The sequence below is a fragment of the Giraffa tippelskirchi genome, chromosome 7, assembly GCF_054371585.1.
Source record: "Giraffa tippelskirchi isolate mGirTip1 chromosome 7, T2T-mGirTip1v1.2.pri, whole genome shotgun sequence".
In the NCBI taxonomy this organism is placed as follows: domain Eukaryota; kingdom Metazoa; phylum Chordata; class Mammalia; order Artiodactyla; family Giraffidae; genus Giraffa; species Giraffa tippelskirchi.
In genome coordinates, this window is record NC_137281.1 from 58,539,353 (window position 1) to 58,560,014 (window position 20,662).

Here is a 20,662-nt window from a genome sequence, read left to right on the forward strand (position 1 = left end):
ATATCCGTATATTAGATCAAAGAATTGTATTTGAGGGTAATACCAGACAAAAATGCTTTACGTCTTCAAAATCGTTTTCGTTTTAGGACTTGCAAAAACTTGTCGGTCAGGATAAGATCTCACAACAGCCTGGGGGTTCCCAACCACATTTCCTAAGTGGCCTGCCCTCCAGCCAGAGTCAACAGAAGTACCATTTCCAGAAGACATTCACAGTGTCTCAAACAGGCAACTGTCGAGTCATGACATACTGTGATGCTTTGAGCTGCCTGGTGGTATCACAACCTTCTCCTCAGGCCGCCTTCCTTCCAGGTGAATAGTCCAGAAACTCAATTTTTATGTTCACTGTTGGACTCGGTTTATTTATTTCCTCCCTTTTTGGATAATCCAGGACTCACTAGTAGGTGAACACTGTCCACAACCCACCAGATTACTTTTTTCCTAGTTAATTTCCTTGATACAGATACTTTAGGGTACTACAAAGATGTCTGTACTGTCTGACTTCTGTAAACTTGTTCACCAGAAGCGCAGAGATGGTGAACCATGGTAAAGTGAGAGAAGACGTACTTAGAAGTGTGAGTTGTCCAAGGTTAAGGACTATAATTGCTTGTATGTCCTGCTAAAATACAGATTCATTTTAGACTAGAAATATTTGAAAAAACACTACCCCAAGGTCTAATTCAAGTTAAAACAAGATTGAATGCTTATTTTCAGTAGTGTGCTGATTGACAAATTCCAAGTAAAAGAATTTGGGAACATTATTATTTTATTAATATTATACTGATTTTTGTGTGTGTGCGTGCTTTTCAAGTTTAATTTTAGGTTGTCTTAATGTTGAAAACCAAACCTCACAGGCCCAGTGTTGTAGATATTTTTTCCTGCTCTCTTCAGCCTGTGATTTCTGCCAAATGTAAGGTCCCTTTGCTTCTGCCTGATTTAGTGTCTCCCCACTTAGAAGTTCCTTTCAAATGCTTCAAAACTGTGTCCCTCATACTTAGGTATGTACAGGATTTGTAGTGGAATCCCTTAAATATCATACATTTGTCTGTTCACTGATACTAACTGTGAGTTGAGAGGCTATCAGGAGGCTCCAATTGAGGGGGAAGTAAAAGAATTATTTATAATGTGTCTATATTCCATTCACAGTTTTAATAAAAAGATTTATCTTCAAGTGAAACCTTCCCCATTAATTGGAAAAATATTTATTCCAGTTGATCCCCAAATTGGGTGTAATCCGTTCCTTTATTTCTTAGTGTGTCTGTTCTATTCTTCACAGCCAGCTCTTCCTGATAGACTGATAATGCTAATTTCTTGTTTCCTCTAATGATTAGGCAAAATCTCAAGTTCCCTTGTTCATTTTAAACCTATAGTTTCTGTGTTTGTTTCTCTGACTCTGCTAATTCTGTTTTAGCAGAAATCACAATAAACTTTCTCTCACTTGATTCCCTAGCAAAGGAGAAGTGTGATTCAAGGCTATCTTTTTTTTCAAGTGTCTCAACTCGCTTATTTATTTGGCTGCATTGGGTCTTAGTTGCATCGTGCGGGATCTTTCTTTGCAGATCTTGAGCTCTCTAGTTGCGACTGGCGGGCTTTAGAGTGCACAGGCTTTAGTAGTTGAAGTGCAGGGCTTAGTTGCTCTGTGGCGTGTGGGATCTTAGTTTAGAGACCAGGGATTGAAACCATATCTCCTACATTGCAAGACAAATTCTTAAACACTGGACCACCAGGGAAGTCCCTCAGTTCAGTTCAGTTCAGTTCAGTCGCTCAGTCGTGTCCGACTCTTTGCGACCCCATGAATTGCAGCACGCCAGGCCTCTCTGTCCATCACCAACTCCCGGAGTCTACCCAAACCCATGACCATCGAGTCAGTTATGCCATCCAACCATCTCATCCTCTGTCGTCCCCTTCTCCTTCCACCCCCAATCCTACCCAGCATTAGGGTCTTTTCCAGTGAGTCAACCCTTCGCATGGGGTGGCCAAAGTACTGGAGTTTCAGCTTCAACATCAGACCATCCAATGAACACCCAGGATTGATCTCTTTTAGGATGGATTGATTGGATCTCCTTGCAGTCCAAGGGACTCTCAAGAGTCTTCTCCAACACCACAGTTCAAAAGCATCAGTTCTTCGGCACTCAGCTTTCTTCACCGTCCAACTCTCACATCCATACATGACCACTGGAAAAACCAGAGCCTTGACTAGACGGACTTTTGTTGGCAAAGTAATGTCTCTGCTTTTAAATATGCTATCAAGGTTGGCCATAACCTTCCTTCCAAGGAGTAAGCGTCTTTTAATTTTATGGCTGCAATCACCATCAGCAGTGATTTTGGAGCCAAAAAAATAAAGTCTGACACTGTTTCCACTGTTTCCCCATCTATTTGCCATGAAGTGATGGGACCGGATGCCATGAGCTTAGTTTTCTGAACGTTGAGCTTTAAGCCAACTTTTTCACTCTCCTCTTTCACCTTCATCAAGAGTCTCTTTAGTTGTTCTTCACTTTCTGCCGTAAGGGTGGTGTCATCCGCATATCTGAGGTTATTGATATTTCTCCCGGCAATCTCGATTCCAGCTTGTGTTTCTTCCAGCCCAGCGTTTCTTATAATGTACTCTGCATATAACTTAAATAAGCAGGGTGACAATATACAGCCTTGACGGACTCCTTTCCCTATTTGGAACCAGTCTATTGTTCCATGTCCAGTTCTAACTGTTGCTTCCTGACCCTGCATACAGGTTTCTCAAGAGACAGGTCAGATGGTCTGGTATTCCCATCTCTTTCAGAATTTTCCACAGTTTATTGTGATCCACACAGTCAAAGGCTTTGGCATAGTCAATAAAGCAGAAATAGATGTTTTTCTGGAACTCTCTTGCTTTTTCGATGATCCAGCGGATGTTGGCAATTTGATCTCTGGTTCCTCTGCCTTTTCTAAAACCAGCTTGAACATCTGGAAGTTCACGGTTCACGTATTGCTGAAGCCTGGCTTGGAGAATTTTGAGCATTACTTTACTAGCATGTGAGATGAGTGCAATTGTGCGGTAGGTTGAGCATTCTTTGGCATTGCCTTTCTTTGGGATTGGAACGAAGACTGACCTCTTGCAGTCCTGTGGCCACTGCTGAGTTTTCCAAATTTGCTGGCATATCGAGTGCAGCACTTTCACAGCATCACCTTTGAGGATTTGAAATAGCTCAACTGGAATTCCATCACCTCCACTAGCTTTGTTCGTAGTGATGCTTTCTAAGGCCCACTTGACTTCACATTCCAGGATGTCTGGCTCTAGGTGAGTGATCATACCATCGTGATTATCTGGGTCATGAAGATCTTTTTTGTACACTTCTTCTGTGTATTCTTGCCACCTCTTCTTAATATCTTCTGCTTCTGTTAGGTCCATACCATTTCTGTCCTTTATTGAGCCTATCTTTGCATGAAATGTTCCTTTGGTATCTCTAATTTTCTTGAAGAGATCTCTAGTCTTTCCCAATCTGTTGTTTTCCTCTATTTCCTTGCACTGATCGCTGAGGAAGGCTTTCTTATCGCTCCTTGCTATTCTTTGGAACTCTGCATTCAGATGGGAATATCTTTCCTTTTCTCCTTTGCTTTTCGCTTCTCTTCTCTTCCCAGCTATCTGTAAGGCCTCCTCAGACAGCCATTTTGCTTTTTTGCATTTCTTTTCCATGGGGATTTTCTTGATCCCTGTCTCCTGTACAATGTCATGAACCTCTGTCCATAGTTCATCAGGCACTCTGTCTATCAGGTCTAGTCCCTTAAATCTATTTGTCACTTCCACTGTATACTCATAAGGGATTTGATCTAGGTCGTACCTGAATGGTCTAGTGGTTTTCCCTACTTTCTTCAATTTAAGTCTGAATTTGGCAATAAGCAGTTCATGATCTGAGCCACAGTCTGCTCCCGGTCTTGTTTTTGCTGACTGTATAGAGCTTCTCCATCTTTGGCTGCAAAGAATATAATCAGTGTGATTTCGGTGTTGACCATCTGGTGATGTCCACGTGTAGCGTCTTCTCTTGTGTTGTTGGAATAGGGTGTTTGCTATTACCAGTGCGTTCTTGTGGCAAAACTCTATTAGCCTTTGCCCTGCTTCATTCTGTACTCCAAGGCCAAACTTGCCTATTACGCCAGGTGTTTCTTGACTTGCTACTTTTGCATTCCAGTCCCCTATAATGAAAAGGACATCTTTTTTGGGTGTTAGTTCTAGAAGGTCTTGTAGGTCTTCATAGACTCGTTCACCTTCAGCTTCTTCGGCGTTACTGGTTGGGGCATAGACTTGGATTACCGTGATATTGAATGGTTTGCCTTGGAAACGAACAGAGATCATTCTATCGTTTTTGAGATTGGCATCCAAGTATTGCATTTTGGACTCTTTTGTTGACCATGATGGCTACTCCATTTCTTCTAACCGATTCTTGCCCACAGTAGTAGATATAAGGATCATCTGAGTTAAATTCACCCATTCCAGTCCATCTTAGTTCGCTGATTCCTAGAATGTTGAAGTCCCTCAAGAATATCTTAAATCTAAGGTTTGACAAATTTTGTTAGTGTATAACTCAGATTAAATATATACTTGATAAAATAAATGTATTATTATACCCTGGTAAGAGAACAGAGTAACAAATTTAAAAGGACAAGTGTTTGGCTTTCTTTTCCCCTCTTGGAATGATATACATTAAGATACTGGGTTTTACCTATTTTCATTCTGTTTCAGAAAAATGTAACATCTTGACCACATGACACAGAAATTACCTATCTCTATTCTTTGTTGTTCACTCTCTCATCTACATTTTTGAGTATCTGTGGTTCAGAAAGACTAGTCTCTCGCTTTCCTTTAAAAGCTTTATTATTACTGTATAATTGATATACAGTAAACTGCACATCCTTAATGTGATATACAATTTGTTGAGTATTGATTTATGTATCAATATATGTATACACTTCTAAAACCATCGTAACAATCAAGTTAGTGAACATATCAGTCGCCCTGAAAGTTTCCTCAGGCTCTTTGTAATCCATCATCCACCTGTTCCTCCCTCCTCTCTGCATCCCAAGGCAACTACTTTCTATCTCAATATATTAGTTTATATTTTCTAGAATTTTACATAACTGGAGCCATACAGTGTTACTCTTTTTGTCTGGGTTCTTTCAACGTAACTTTATAAAGATGATCCATATTATTGTGTCTGTCAGTAGTCCATTTCTTTTTATTGCTGGGTAGTGTTCCACTGTATGTATATATGTATATACATATATACATATATACATACACTGTATGTGTGTATATATGATGGTTTCTCATATACTTGATAGACATTTGGGATAGAAGAATCCTAGGGCCGGCAGAGCCTGTTGGGCTGCCGTCTATAGGGTCGCAGAGTCGGACACGACTGAAGCGACTTAGCAGTAGCAGTAGCAGCAGCAGCAGTACTTTTTAAAATAAATTACCACCTGGGAGTTATTTTCTTTGTTCGACTAGTTTTTTCCCCAGAAACTGACATGCCAAGAAAGGTGAACAAAGATGCTGCTTGAAGTGGTAGTTTCCTTTGCCCTAAATTGACTTTCAGTGATCTGTTTCACTCTCTCATCAATTTGGCAGGCTTTGGTGTTAAGATGTTGAGTACTGCCAACATGAAAAGCAGTCAGTATATTCCTATGCACGGCAAACAAATACGTGGACTGGCTTTCAGCAGTCGATCCAAAGGCTTACTTGTCTCTGCTTCCCTGGACAGCACAATTAAACTCACCAGGTGAGTGCTCTGTGGGGAAGATGGGCCTTGGGATGCCTAGTGTTGAATAGCTTGGAAATTAGTATCTGTGTTATAATGACCTTGGCTTTTGGGGTGGGGATGGGATGGGAGCTGTCCAAGGCATTGTTTTCTGAGATCCAGGTTCGTTGAATTTTAAATGTATTGCTTTAAGAAGTGGACACAGCTGATTGCAAAACTGAATATGCGGTGGTCCATTTCTTTAAAATTATATATGCTACAAAATATATCTTAAACCATGCAGATATATATCTTTTGACTTTTCAAGAATGCTTCAGCTTAATTTTACCCCAAAACTCAGTGTATCAATACTGTTATGTTTTATATATATCCATATGCTATGGCTTATTTTAGTAGTATTGAAAAATAGAAGGAAAAAAAGAAGGTTAAATACCAAAGTGTTATTAATAACTACCTCTGGATAGTTGGATTATAACTTTTTATTTTTCTTATATGTGTTTTCTAATTTTTCAGTATTAAATATTGAATACCTGTTTAATAGGTAGCCGTGGAGAAGGATATAGGATATCTGTCCCTTTAACTTATTCTTCTGAGAGCTTAGGAGGAAAATCTGTATCCTCCAAAACAAATATTGTGGAATTAAAAGGAGTTATCTCCGCAATCCATATAGTTTTGGTGTGTGGTTGTGTTCTTATCTTTACATCTTGGTTCTGTATTTGATTTTTGTAATGCATAGTTGTAAAAGTCTTTTGTAACTCTACAGCCTGGAAACAAATACCGTGGTCCAGACTTACAATGCTGGGCGGCCTGTCTGGAGCTGCTGCTGGTGTCTTGATGAAAACAATTACATCTATGCTGGACTGGTCAATGGTTCAATTCTCTTGTATGACCTTCGAAATACAAGCTCTCACGTCCAGGAGTTAGTGCCTCAGAGAGCTAGGTAGGGAGCCACCTGAAAGTAACAGCTTTCTCTTGGACTGTTATATTAATCCTCTCTTTTACGAGTGTTTCACAGTTGATCAGAATTTCTCACAGAGGGCAGTTCTCTGAGTCCTCTGATCTATTCTCACTTCAGAATCAGTAAGATCCTAGAGTTTGTGTTCATGATAGTTCATATGGCAGAAAGTTCTCGTACCAAGTATAACCAGATTCATAGAATTACACATCACCCAGTGTGCCAAAATAAAATCACTACTATGAGCTGTGTGACCTTGGTTACGTTTCTTGGCCTGTTGTGAACTAACCAGTGGACCACCAGGGAATTCTCTAGGCTGTATTTCAATTGAGGGAGTCTGTCAACTACAGATTGGAAGCTTTAGTTTATTGGATGTATAAGTTGAATTTCCTTCCTGACTTTTCTTGTGTGTGTGTCTAACCCCATTTCCAGAAGCTTCACACCAGTGAGGCTTCCTTGTGTTTGTAATCTTGTACTGTTAAATTTCCTACTCTATTTTTTCCCCATTGCTTTTATAGCATGTGGAATCTCCTCTGAAACTGGGTGTGGAATATTACACATATATATGCCCTTTTGTTCCTACAGAGTGGGTTGGTAGTTTTTATCAGATATCAGAGGACAGTGACTCACAGAAATTTCTTCTATAGAGGTAGGAATGTCCTTGACTCCTCATAGTGGGGCCTGAAGTAGTTCAAATATTGGCAGGTAAGACTTGGTTTCCTTTCTTTCCCTTCAGATGCCCGCTGGTATCCCTGTCATATGTACCCAGAGCTGCCTCTGCTGCATTTCCATATGGTGGAGTGTTGGCTGGAACATTGGAGAATGCCTCTTTTTGGGAGCTAAAAATGGGTTTTACTCATTGGCCTCATGTGCTGCCCATGGAGCCTGGAGGCTACGTAGATTTTCAGGTAGAGAGCAGCACCCGCCACTGTCTTGTGACCTATAGGCCTGGTGAGTGTTGTTGGGGTGTCCTCATGGGACCTGTGGTTGGTTTGGAAGCAGATTGGTAGAGGGGAGGAAAGGAGAGCTTGACCTAGCTTTCAGGTGGTGCTGGTCAGCCCCTCATGGACTAACAGCTCTTGCTCCTGTAGGGAGGATGGTGGCCCCAAGGGCTTCTGTGGAGCCTGCCTCCCTGTCCCTCACTTGTGTGAACTGAGACATGCTTGGCCAGGTACTCCTTGGAAGTGGAATTAGCCGCTTTAGGATCCTCTCTGACTTACTACAGTAATGGAATGAGGAGACCTGCTCTTGAGGCCACTTAGCTACCCTTAACATCAGTTTCATGTCTTCTGCTCTCCCCTCAGTTCACTTACAAGGAAGGCCCAGGTGAAAGCAGTCATGTAGAAGGCCCAGACACTAAGCTGTTAGCTGTTCTTCCTTATTTGGGGCCAGCAAAGTTAAGTGGGGAGTAAATGGACAACCATGGTGGTCCTAGCCAGCTGAACTTCTCACAGCTTCCAGAACCAGGACTGCGACCCTTGACCAACTCTACTTAAATTCACAGGTTTTTTTCTAGCTGAAAGATAATGAATCCAATCTGGTGAGCTATATTGATGGTCAAGTAGATGTTTTGGTCAGAAATAGTCATTAAAGTGCCCATAGTTCTGCTAGTTGTGGGTTGACCTAATCATTTTTAAGTTTTGTTTGAGCTGAGAAGCTGCCTCAGCAGACTCTCCTTTCCCTTTTGGACCCATCTCCTAGGTCCTCTGTCTCCACGGATTTGCTATGACGTGTGGAAAGCTTGGAGATCCCATTCTGTTCTCTAGCTTTTGTTTGCCTCTCAGCAGAACCACAGTGATATGTTTCCCCTTCTGTGATAATATGCTTTCACTTTATTTGTACAGTTCCAGATATTAGTGGGGTCCTCACTGGGGGAAGGAAAAGACCTTGTAGCCGGAACCCTTAAGGAAGATAAAAACCCAAACAGAAGTCCAGCTGGATACAGTGATTTTCCTAAAAAGGCTAGCTCATTCTCAGAATTGTTTCCTCATAGACAAAAACCTACTGTAGATAACTTATTTCATCCTATAGCCCAGAGTTCTGAATTTCATTTGTGCTATATTTGTTCTTACTATGTTTGCTCTGTAGCTATTCATGATGGTTTGATAAAACTGCCTTTTCTACTCAACTGTGTTACAACCAAGTTTAGGTACTTGCTTAATTTCTTTGGACCATCCCTACAGATCCATACTGATTTCTCTTTCTCTTAGATAAAAATCACAACACCTTACGAAGTGTGCTCATGGAGATGTCCTATAAACGGGATAATGCTGGAGAGCCCATCTGCTCCTGCCATCCTGTACAAACATTCCTTGGGGGACCCTCCTGCAAATTGCTAACCAAGAGTGCCATTTTCCAAAATCCAGAGAATAATGGCAGCATCCTGGTGTGTACTGGGGATGAAGCATCAAAATCTGCCCTGGTGAGTAGTCTGTCAGTTTTTTATACTGATGTGTATAAAGCAAAAAACTAAAGTTCTCCATAATTGCACGTACCTTCATATGTGTATATGTGTGGTTGCTTAGCTATTTCTTATACAAGTCACACTTTATTGGGTTGGCCAAAAAGTTTGTTTTTTTCTGTTGATGGCTCTAGTAGCACATAGTTGTCTTTAACTTCATTTGAAACAGTTTTGTTAGATTGTATTGTGACAGCTATCATATCAGTGTGTATTAAAAATAAGGCTTGTCAAAATTGGTGAATTTTTGTGTAGCCATTTTAATATTGACAGTGGAAGGAAAAACAATGTTTTCAGCATATTATGCTTTATTATTTCAAGAAAGGTAAAACTTGACTGAAATGCAGAAACAGATTTGTGCAGTATATGGAAAAAGTGCTGTGACTGAACATGTCGAAAGTGTTTTTGAAGTTTTGTGCTAGAGATTTCTCGCTGGACAATGCTCCACAGTCAGGTAGGTCAGTTGAAGTTGATAGCGATCAAATCAAGACATTAAGTGAGAACAGTTAACAGTATACCATGCAGGAGATAGCCAGCATACTCAAAATATCCAAATCAAGTGTGGAAGATCATTTGCATCAGCCTGATTATGTTAATCACTTTGATGTCTGAGTTCCACGTAAGTTAAGTGAAAAACATCTTGGCTGTATTTCTGCATGTGATTCTCTACTGAAATGTAATGAAAGTGTTCTCTTTTTTAATACAAATTGTGATGGGCAGTGAAAAGTAGATACTGTACAATAATGTGGAATGGAAGAGATCCTGGGGCAAGCGAAATGAACCACCACCAACCACAACAAAGGCTAATCTCCATCCAAAGAAGATGATATTGTATATGTGGTGGGATTGGAAAGGAGTCCTCCATTACGAGCTCCTTCCAAAAAACCAAACGATTAATTCCAACAAGTACTGCTCCCAGTTAGACCAACTGAAATCAGCACTCAACGAAAAGTGTTCAGAATTAATCAACGGAAAACACATAATCTTCCATCGGGATAATGCAAGACCCTGTGTTTCTTTGATGACCAGGCAAAAGCTGTTAGAGCTTGGCTGGGCAGTTCTTATTCATCCACTCTATTCACCAGACATTGCACCTTTGTATTTCCATTTATTTATTTTAGTCTTTACAAAATTCTCTTAATGGAAGAAGTTTCAATTCTGTAGAAGACTGTAAAAAGCACTTAGAATAGTACTTTGCTCAAAAAGATAAAAAGTTCTTGGAAGATAAAGTTATGAAGTTGCCTGAAAAATGGCAGAAGGTAGTATAACAAAACGTTCCAGAAAGTTCTTGATGAAAATGGTCTTTTATTTTTACTTAAAAACATAAGGAACTTTTTGGCCAACCCAATACATACTGCTTTCCCATTTAACTTCCTGTTCTGGTTATCTTTCCATACCAATATGTATAGATTGACATCATTCTTTATATATGAACTGTAGTGTTTTACGTGACCTCTGTCAGATATCCTGCCTTTATGCGACCTTGTGAAGATTAGGGACAGGCTGTTTTACCCCCCAGGCGGTGCTGTCTCTGCAGTGCTTTCAAAGTTGTGTGATGATAAACATATAGCTATATGTTATAGGGGGAAAAAGGCACTACTGAAACCTCTATAAAATAGTTGATTAATTCAAGATGAAACTAACAGATGAAAGGTTGATGGGGAATTTTACAGTAGAGGGGTCAGCCTGTTACCACATACATGATCAACTGTTGTGTCATTGTTAGTGGCTTAAGCAGAAATAATTTGCCTCTTGATGTAAGGCACATGATGCCTAGATGTCCTTGAACCCATAGAACAGCACCATCCAGTTAAGTCACATTAGCCATGTGATCACTTGAAATGTTAATGTGAATGAAAAACTTAATTGTTAAATTTTTATGTAATTTAAAGAGGTTTATGTGGCTAATGGCAGCCGTATTGGATAGTGTCACTCTTCAGTCTAATGCTGTTGTTTACTGGAATTGCAGTGGATAAGAGAATAAGTAATAGCACAGAAAGCAACAAACAAATCTAGGTTGTGGACATTCTGTAGGACAACAGATCCTGCTTCCACAAGTCAGTGGCAGAAGAAGAAAAGAGTGGGGAGGTTGGATCTGCTCAAATTAAGAGAGGCTTATTAAAATTTATGACTACCAACAGTAATATGGGCCTTATTTGAATCCTGAATCAAACAAAACCAATATAAAAAGAGACTATCAGGAAATTTTTATTTTGCACTATGTGTTAGAGAATACTATGAAATTATTGTTCATTTTGTTAGGCATAGTGACATTAAGGTGTAGGAAAATGTCTTTTGTTTGTTTTTAAGAGATGTATACGTAAGTGTATAAGGGTAAAATGACATGTCAGCAAAGAAAAAAACAGTAAAGCAGGTATGGTAAAAACTTAATCATCTGGGTGATGGATTACTCATAGTACTATTCTACTTTTTATTACATGAATTTTTTTGTTCATCATAATTTTTTTTTGTTTTAAAGAGAAGAAAGCAGCAGTTAGAATATAGGTCCCATGAGGGCAGAGATAGGGACTTACTGTCTTGTTGACCCTTGTTTCCCCTAAAAGAGTCCTTGGCACGTAGACTGAAGGGGTGAATGCTAGGCTTGGTTTTCAGATCCACTCGCAGGTAGACCGTAGCTGAGAATTATAGTAGGTGAGGCTGTACGTGACCCATGTCAGATGCACTGGTTTTGTGCAACCTTGTGAAGGTTAGGGACATTGTTTTACTCCCTGGGCAGTGCTGTCTCTGCACTGCTTTCAGAGTTGTGTGATGCTAAAGACTGCAAGTCCCAAGTTGAATTGAAGGACTCCTAACCTTTATCTCTTCTTTTTTAGCTGTGGGATGCTGGCAGTGGCTCATTGCTGCAGAATCTGCAGGCTGATCAGCCTGTCTTGGACATCTGCCCATTTGAGGTGAATCATAACAGCTACTTGGCTACCTTAACAGAAAAGACGGTCCACATCTATAGGTGGGAGTGACCATGGTCTTGAAACTTATCAATCATGTTGCTGGTTAATGTTGTTTGCTAGTACCTCACAGCCCTGAGCAAGATCTGTGCTTATTGTCTGTGGCCTAGAACTTGTGGGATCATGGTTCCGTTAGGTTAATATGATCCTGGGGTTCCAGGTCAACAAAACACTATAGATGGTATATCTTAAGTGTCCATCAAAAGAGTAAGTGACTGGTACTCCATCAACATTATCCATTTCTTGGGTTAAAAGCCTTCATGAATCTTTGCTGAGAATCAGTATGTTTGATCAGACTTTCTACTGGGCCTTGGAGAGTATCCTCCCTGCAGTCACTTAGGATATGAACGTACCCCGAGCATCTCCGGATGTGACATCCCACCCAAGTTGTCTTGTCACTTGACTACATGACTTGGGAATGCTTATGTTCCTGATGGGACTAACCATTTTGATGCTCCCTGGATGCAGCGTGGATGCAGAAGTCTTCAATTGAGCACCAGAGGGCACTATACAATCTTCTGAAGGATTTGACCTATTTCTGACCTTGTAGGCTGATAATCTTTTAGTAACTTGATCTCATCCCTACAGAACTGTGTGGTAGAGCTCATCTGGTCTGTTCTGTGGCAGGAACAGCTTTGTTCCAGGTGTGCAGTGCCAGGATAGAGGTAAACCTAGTGATGATGGCAGCTGATGAGCTGTAGATCCTTTCCTAATGCCAAGTGTATGGGGTTCATCACATTGTGCAGATCAAGGAAAGAGACCAGTTGTTTGAGCAGTGGAAGACTCACTTTTTTTCTAGCCAGCTAAGATCTCAGGATTGGTTTTACATAAGCCAGTGCTTTGAAAGCCACTCTTTCTCCTCTCACTAGGGAAAAATGAGCCATATGTCAAAGCTCTTACTAGTATGAGAGATCAGAAGCAAGGAGCTAACCAAGAGAGGCTTACAAAAGAGAAGCTGCTTAGACTGCTGTTGAAAGCAGAAGAGGACTTGTCTCTTGCATTTTTAAAGAGTTTCTCTTTGAATAAAGTCAACCCCTTGGAGTAAGGAGCCATTCTTGAGTGTGCTTCGAATTCCCAGGTTAAAGCCTGCCCCCAGGTGAAACTGATGTTTGATTCCAAATTCCTCTGATTTGCCTCCTTCCCTAACTTTTTTTTAAGAAAGTATTTCTAGTAAAATAGTTATTCTCAGGAAGATAACAGTGGTTGGATTGCAGGGAGATGCCCACCAGCTTTCATTCCAGCCCTGGATTGACCCACTTTTGGAGCTGTACTTTTCTCCAATAGAGGGTTCAGTTTATATCTGTTTGCTTTACGAAAGGCTACTCTGCTAAACTACTCTCCACAATAGAACATGTCTCAAGGCATGCTCCCTGTTCTTGGGGAGCAGGATGGCTAACTCTAATTTTCTTAAATAATTGTTGTAGAAATGTTATCATTATTTTTATTTTAAGACAGTTCTGATCTGTCAACTCCTGAGCCATTTCCAGCATTTCTCACCAGCAAGGGCTTATTGCAGTAGATTTCCCCAGAGTTCCATGTTCTAGTTGTACTTTTTAAAGAATGGCCTCCTTCTGTTTAAGGACATCTTTCAAAAAGCCAGTTTCCAGAACCTGGGAAAGAGCTCCCTTTTCTAGAAGAGGTGTTCCCTTTTGATATGTTGATGATTAAGAATAACTGCCCAGGCCTAGAGCTTCAGGGGCAGAAAAGGATTTGAATTGAAAAACAATCTGGTTTCAGCAGATGATAAGAGAGAGGATACAAGTGGTCAGGCCCTGGCTGCCTTAGTCTTTGGCTAGGGCAGAACGCGGGGCAGGGTTAGGATTTGACTAATGTTGAAGTACATTTAGCTGATGCTGATTGAGATGCGCCCCCACCCCCAAGCGTAGGAACCAAGGGATTTGTATTACTAGAGAAGTTGAAAGAATCTCATGCCTTACCAGTCCTTACATTCCCCTAGTAAGTTTAGATGTTTGAGAAACAAACATCTAAATGGAAGAACTTCCCCTCCGCCCCTGCTCCCCTCCGCCTGGACGGGAAGATGACATTCGTAGATGCAGGCTCTGCCCAACCATCTTCCCTCACCCCAGTCTCTGAGATTGTTTTCCCATTTGAGGGTTTGGAGTTAAGCAGACTCAACAATATTTTCTTGTTATATATATCCTTGTACCTGCTTTGAAAACCAGACAGTGGGATCTCTATTCATGTCCTATGTTTTAATGTTTGTGTTTTCTGTTTTAATGTAAAATAAGAAAATAAAGCATTTACCATATGTTTCAGCTCTTGATGTCTTTTGTCTCTTTGAATGCTAAAGGCAGGAACCTGTGTGCCTTTTGGAAAAGGGGTCTAATCCCAGACTGCCTTGTAGATTTCTTCATTTCATGTAGTACTGGGTCAGAATTACACAGGATGGTCCCTAGATCGAAAGTAAACATCTTATTTAAATTAATGAAGTAAGTTGAGGCAGTAGTTGGCAATTCTCTTTTACTGTTGCCTCTTAAGTCCCCAGCACTAGTCACTTGGTGTTTACTCTCAGATTCAAGGGTCTAAATCCTGCAAACTTCATTTGCTTGCTGGCTTCCTATTAGTCTTTAAGAGATGGCCCTTCCAGTCCAGAAGACTCTTCTGTGTGGGGAGGAGAGGACTTCCTCTTCACTTTCTCCTAGTCTTTGGCAGTGCTTCTGACAGTGGCAGCGGCACTGGGCACGTGTGGACTCCTGGGTTTCTGCTCAGCACAGCTCTGGCCACTTGCCTCAATTTCTTTGTTCTGTTTGGTTCAGGAATTTCTTTTGCTATAAATCATGGTGTTCTGAGATTAGACTGGAAAGGCTGAAAATGTTTTCCAGCTGAACAGCAAATGGAATATACTAGATTGCAGGAGGACTAAATCCATGAGTTAATATTGTCATGGAGCCATATGCTCCAATAAAAAAGGGGTAAAAAGGTCCTGGGTAAAGAAATAAACCCCAAATTACTAAGAAACCTAACACCACTGTTTCTCTTCCATAGTATTCTTTCCTTGGTTTCCCATCTCAGTGGTTGACTGTAAGTGAAATTTCTAAAAATAAACATTTGTGTGTCCTTGTCCTTTAATCAGTTTGTTGGTAACAATCTCATGTTTGTTTATCCTTTTGTAGTTTACACAGCCCCTTTCTAATGCATTAATTTTTAAACAATGTTGTGGAGTAAATATTGTTATTCCAATTTATAGGAGAAGAAACAGGTTAAAAATCAAGTTCAAGAGAAAATAACATGTAGGTGGCATTTGATTAAATTTTACATAACCTATACTTATTTTACATATTCTATACTTAGCATTCACAATTAAAGCAGATAGTCATGTACTTGTGACATTTTACATTATTCCAAATGCCCTCATTTGTCTTGGGTTTCTGGGTGCTGAGGCTGGAATCACCAAACAGGGTGGTATCTGGGTATTTGACTGCTCTAATGGCCTCATCTAAGTGTAATCATGCAGTATTTGACTTTTTGTGACTGGCTTATTTCACTTAGCCTAATGTTGTCTTCAAAGTTCATTCATGTTATAGCATGTATCAGAATTTCCTTTCTTTTTAAGACAATGGTGCTCCATTGTATGCATGATACCACATTTTGCTTATACGTTCATCTGTCAGTGGACAGTTAGGGTGCTTCCACATTTTAGCTATTGTGAATAATGTTCCTATGAACATGAGTGTACAGATATCTCTGAGACCCTGCTTTCAGCTCTTTGGGTATATACTCAGAAGGGGAATTGTTGAATCATACGGAAAAAGTAAAGGAGAAAGGGAAAGATATTCCCATCTGAATGCAGAGTAAGAATAGCAAGGAGAGATAAGAAAGCCTTCCTCAGTGATCAATGCAAAGAAATAGAGGAAAACAACAGATTGGGAAAGACTAGAGAACTGTTCAAGAAAATTAGAGATACCAAGGGAACATTTCATGCAAAGATGGGCTCGATAAAGGACAGAAATGGTATGGACCTAACAGAACCAGAAGATACTAAGAAGAGGTGGCAAGAATACACAGAAGAACTGTACAAAAAAGATCTTCATGACCCAGGTTATCACGATGGTGTGATCACTCACCTAGAGCCAGACATGCTGGAATGTGAAGTCAAGTGGGCCTTAGAAAGCGTCACTACGAACAAAGCTAGTGGAGGTGATGGAATTCCGGTTGCTGCTGCTGCTATGTCAACTTCAGTTGTGTCTGACTCTGTGCGACCCCATAGACGGTAGCCCACCAGGCTCTGCCATCCCTGGGATTCTCCAGACAAGAATACTGGAGTGGGTTGCCATTTGCTTCTCGAGTGCATGAAAGGGAAAAGTGAAAGCGAAGTCGCTCAGTCGTGTCCGAATCTTAGTGACCCCATGGACTGTAGCCTACCAAGCTCCTCCATCCATGGGGTTTTCCTGGCAAGAGTACTGGAGTGGGGTGCCATTGCCTTCTCCAAATTCCAGTTGAGCTATTTCAAATCCTGAAAGATAATGCTGTGAAAGTGCTACACTCAATATGCCAGCAAATCTGGAAAACTCAGCAGTGGCCACAGGACTGGAAAAGGTCAGTTTTCATTCCAATCCCAAAGGCAATGCCAAAGAATGCTCAAACTACTGCACAATTGCACTCATCTCACACACTAGTAAAGTAATGCTCAAAATTCTTCAAGCCGGGCTTCAGCAATACGTGAACCGTGAACTTCCAGATGTTCAAGCTGGTTTTAGAAAAGGCAGAGGAACCAGAGATCAAATTGCCAACATCCGCTGGATCATCGAAAAAGCAAGAGAGTTCCAGAAAACCATCTATTTCTGCTTTATTGACTATGCCAAAGCCTTTGACTGTGTGGATCACAATAAACTGTGGAAAATTCTGAAAGAGATGGGAATACCAGACCATCTGACCTGTCTCTTGAGAAACCTGTATGCAGGTCAGGAAGCAACAGGTAGAACTGGACATGGAACAATAGACTGGTTCCAAATAGGAAAAGGAGTCCGTCAAGGCTGTATATTGTCACCCTGCTTATTTAACTTATATGCAGAGTACATCATGAGAAATGCTGGGCTGGAAGAAACACAAGCTGGAATCAAGATTGCCGAGAGAAATATCAATAAACTCAGATATGCAGATGACACCACCCTTATGGCAGAAAGTGAAGAAGAACTAAAGACCCTCTTGATGAAAGTGAAAGAGGAGAGTGAAAAAGTTGGCTTAAAGCTCAACGTTCAGAAAACTAAGATCATGGCATCTGGTCCCATCACTTCATTGCAAATAGATGGGACACAGTGGAAACAGTGTCAGACTTCATTTTTGGGAGGCTCCAAAATCACTGCTGATGGTGATTGCAGCCATGAAATTAAAAGACGCTTACTCCTTGGAAGGAAGGTTATGGCCAACCTTGATAGCATATTTAAAAGCAGAGACATTACTTTGCCAACAAAAGTCCGTCTAGTCAAGGCTCTGGTTTTTCCAGTGGTCATGTATGGATGTGAGAGTTGGACGGTGAAGAAAGCTGAGCGCCGAAGAATTGATGCTTTTGAACTGTGGTGTTGGAGAAGACTCTTGAGAGTTCCTTGGACTGCAAGGAGATCCAACCAGTCCATCCTAAAGGAGATCAATCCTAGGTGTTCATTGGAAGGACTGATGTTGAAGCTGAAACTCCAATACTTTGGCCACCTCATGCGAAGAGTTGACTCATTGGAAAAGACCCTAATGCTGGGTAGGATTGGGGGCAGGAGGAGAAGGGAACGACAGAGGATGAGATGGGTGGATGGCATCACTGACTCGATGGACGTGGGTTTGGGTAAACTCCGGGAGTTGGTGATGGACAGAGAGGGCTGGCATACTGCGATTCATGGGGTCGCAAAGAGTCGGACACGACTGAGCAACTGAACTGAACTGATGGTAAGTAAGTTCTTAATTATTTGAGGAGCTGCTATACTGTTTCTCCACAGCAGCTGTACCATTTTACATTCCTACCAAACAATGCATAAGAGTTTCAGTTTCTCCACATCCTTTCCAACTCTTTTTACTTTCCGTTTTTGGGTTTTTGTTTGTTTGTTTGACAGTAGCCATCTGAATGGTGTGAGGTGGTATCTCATTGTAGTTTTGATTTGTATTTCCCTAGTGATTGGTGATGTCGAGCATCTTTTCATGTGCTTATTGGCTGTTTGTATATCTTCTTTAGAGAAATGTTTATTCAAGTCCCTTGCTCACTTTTAAATTGGGTTGTTTGGTTTTTTGTTGATGCCTAATCCTCTTTGGTTTTCTGCTTCCTCATAGACCTAGATAACATAGGTGATGCCAGGAGCGTTCCAGGAAATGTGGTAAGATGGGGATGATTGAGGCCCAAGAATAATGAAGACCAAGTGGCATTGCTTTACGTTCAGAAGCCAGGAGACCACAATTACCATTATTACCAGCAAGACTGAAGAACTGACCAAAGGACCTTGACCAGCAGGGAACCAGGGAGAGAGAGCTAATAAAAGATAGCATCGCTGGGAGTAGAATAGACACAGCCAAAGAGGGTGCTTTTAAACATCTGTAAACAAAAAGTCCACAAGAAAGGAAGAGCAGCAGGCTAAAGGTGGTCATCCCCAAAGCGCATGCTCCTTTGCTCAGTTTTTAGACCGAGCCAATTTTCAGATCCAGAACCCACTGATGAACAAGTAGCTATGAACCTAGGAACAGACGCTGCAACACCATGCCAAGTGTATGGTTCCTTCAGTCTTTTCCCCAAAGAGATTTATGGCCATTTACCTGGGACTATACACTGACAAAAGAGAAATAACCATATATTTGAGGACTTTTTGGACATTTGATTGAGTTGTCTTTGATATCAGACCAAAAGCATCACCATAGGCCCCTGGCCCGTGGGGACCTCGTACTATAAATAAAAGTCTTGGCCAGATTATGGCTCACAGTGGCCCTATTAGTGTGTGCCCATACAGTGGTCATTTCCCAGCCCCCAAGTATGTAACTGGATCTAGAATAATCTAGATCTAGAAACAGTTATTGTGAAAACAATCTAGCAATGTGTTTGTGGCTTGTGGGGTTAGAATTATGACAGGAAAGGCGAAATGTAAACCTTGGAAACTGCCCTCCAGCCACTGACTGGCACTTTCAATGCCATGGTCTAGGTTCCATCCCTGGTCAAGGAACTAAGATCCTGCAAGCCACAAAAGGCATAACAAAAAGAAAACAACAGTGTCTTATTGAGGGATGGGGGTTGGAGGATAGTGATTAGTGCCACCATTAAAATCTGACGGATGCAAGAAGGACCCTGAAAGATGGTGGAGAGTGACAAATATTCCAGTGAGTAGAGCTTCAAGCTTTGCCCTGATCTTTCCACTTTGTGTGGAAGAAGTAGTTTAAGGTGAGAATATAAACAGATTTCCTGGGCAGGGTCCAATAGACTGTTCTGGGATAACGGCATGTGGTTGGGCTATATGGAGAAGGCACAATGTGTGATAAATTTTCTTGTTACAAAACAATGCCCACCAGAAAGCCTCCACCATGGAAAAGGCATTGAACAACCAAGTAGTTCAGTTCAGTCGCTCAGTCGTGTCCGACTCTTTGCGACCCCATGAATTGCAGCACCCCAGGCCTCCCTGTCCATCACCAACTCCTGGAGTTTACCCAAACCCATGTCCATTGAGTCAGTGATACCATCCAACCATTTCATCCTCTGTTGTCCCCTTCTCCTCCTGCCCCCAATCCTACCCAGCATTAGGGTCTTTTCCAATGAGTCAGTTCTTCACATGAGGTGGCCAGAGTGTTGGAGTTTCAGCTTCAACATCAGTCCTTCCAATGAACACCCAGGATTGATCTCCTTTAGGATGGATTGATTGGATCTCCTTGCAGTCCAAGGGACTCTCAAGAGTCGTCTCCAACACCACAGTTCAAAAGCATCAATTCTTCGGCGCTCAGCTTTCTTCACCGTCCAACTCTCACATCCATACATGACCACTGGAAAAACCAGAGCCTTGACTAGACAGACCTTTGTTGGCAAAGTAATGTCTCTGCTTTTAAATATGCTATCAAGGTTGGCCATAACCTTCCTTCCAAGGAGTAAGCGTCTTTTAATTTCATGGCTGCAATCACCATCAGCAGTGATTTTGGAGCCCCAAAAAATAAAGTCTGACACTGTTTCCACTGTTTCCCCATCTATTTGCCATGAAGTGGTGGGACCAGATGCCATGATCTTAGTTTTCTGAACGTTGAGCTTTAAGCCAACTTTTTCACTTCTCTTTCACTTTAATCAAGAGGCTCTTTAGTTCTTCACTTTCTGCCATAAGGGTGGTGTCATCTGCATATCTGAGGTTATTGATATTTCTCCCGGCAATCTTGATTCCAGCTTGTGTTTCTTCCAGCTCAGCGTTTCTCATGATGTACTCTGCATATAAGTTAAATAAGCAGGGTGACAATATACAGCCTTGACGGACTCCTTTTCCTATTTGGAACCAGTCCTGTTGTTCCATGTCCAGTTCTAACTGTTGCTTCTTGACCTGCATACAGGTTTCTCAAGAGACAGGTCAGATGGTCTGGTATTCCCATCTCTTTCAGA

The 20,662-nt window shown here is 41.2% G+C and overlaps 1 protein-coding gene across 11 annotated transcripts in view; it reads left to right on the forward strand.

Moving 5' to 3' along the window:
* The window catches only part of RFWD3 (ring finger and WD repeat domain 3), a 40,670-nt gene extending 21,645 nt beyond the window's left edge, over positions 1 to 19,025 (forward strand). For 5 of the 11 annotated variants that reach the window (XM_081508694.1, XM_081508695.1, XM_081508700.1 and 2 more), the window contains 6 exons: positions 87 to 309; positions 5,597 to 5,747; positions 6,490 to 6,666; positions 7,418 to 7,632; positions 8,892 to 9,103; positions 11,974 to 14,381. In XM_081508694.1, coding sequence (XP_081364820.1) covers positions 87 to 309; positions 5,597 to 5,747; positions 6,490 to 6,666; positions 7,418 to 7,632; positions 8,892 to 9,103; positions 11,974 to 12,117 — 1,122 coding nt within the window. In that variant the 3' untranslated portion in view covers positions 12,118 to 14,381. Of the gene's footprint in view, positions 1 to 86; positions 310 to 5,596; positions 5,748 to 6,489; positions 6,667 to 7,417; positions 7,633 to 8,891; positions 9,136 to 11,943; positions 14,382 to 18,378 lie in introns of those variants that run through there. The other 6 variants (XM_081508698.1, XM_081508699.1, XM_081508701.1 and 3 more) reach the window with 4 other exon arrangements.
* The last annotated feature ends 1,637 nt before the right edge of the window (positions 19,026 to 20,662 follow it).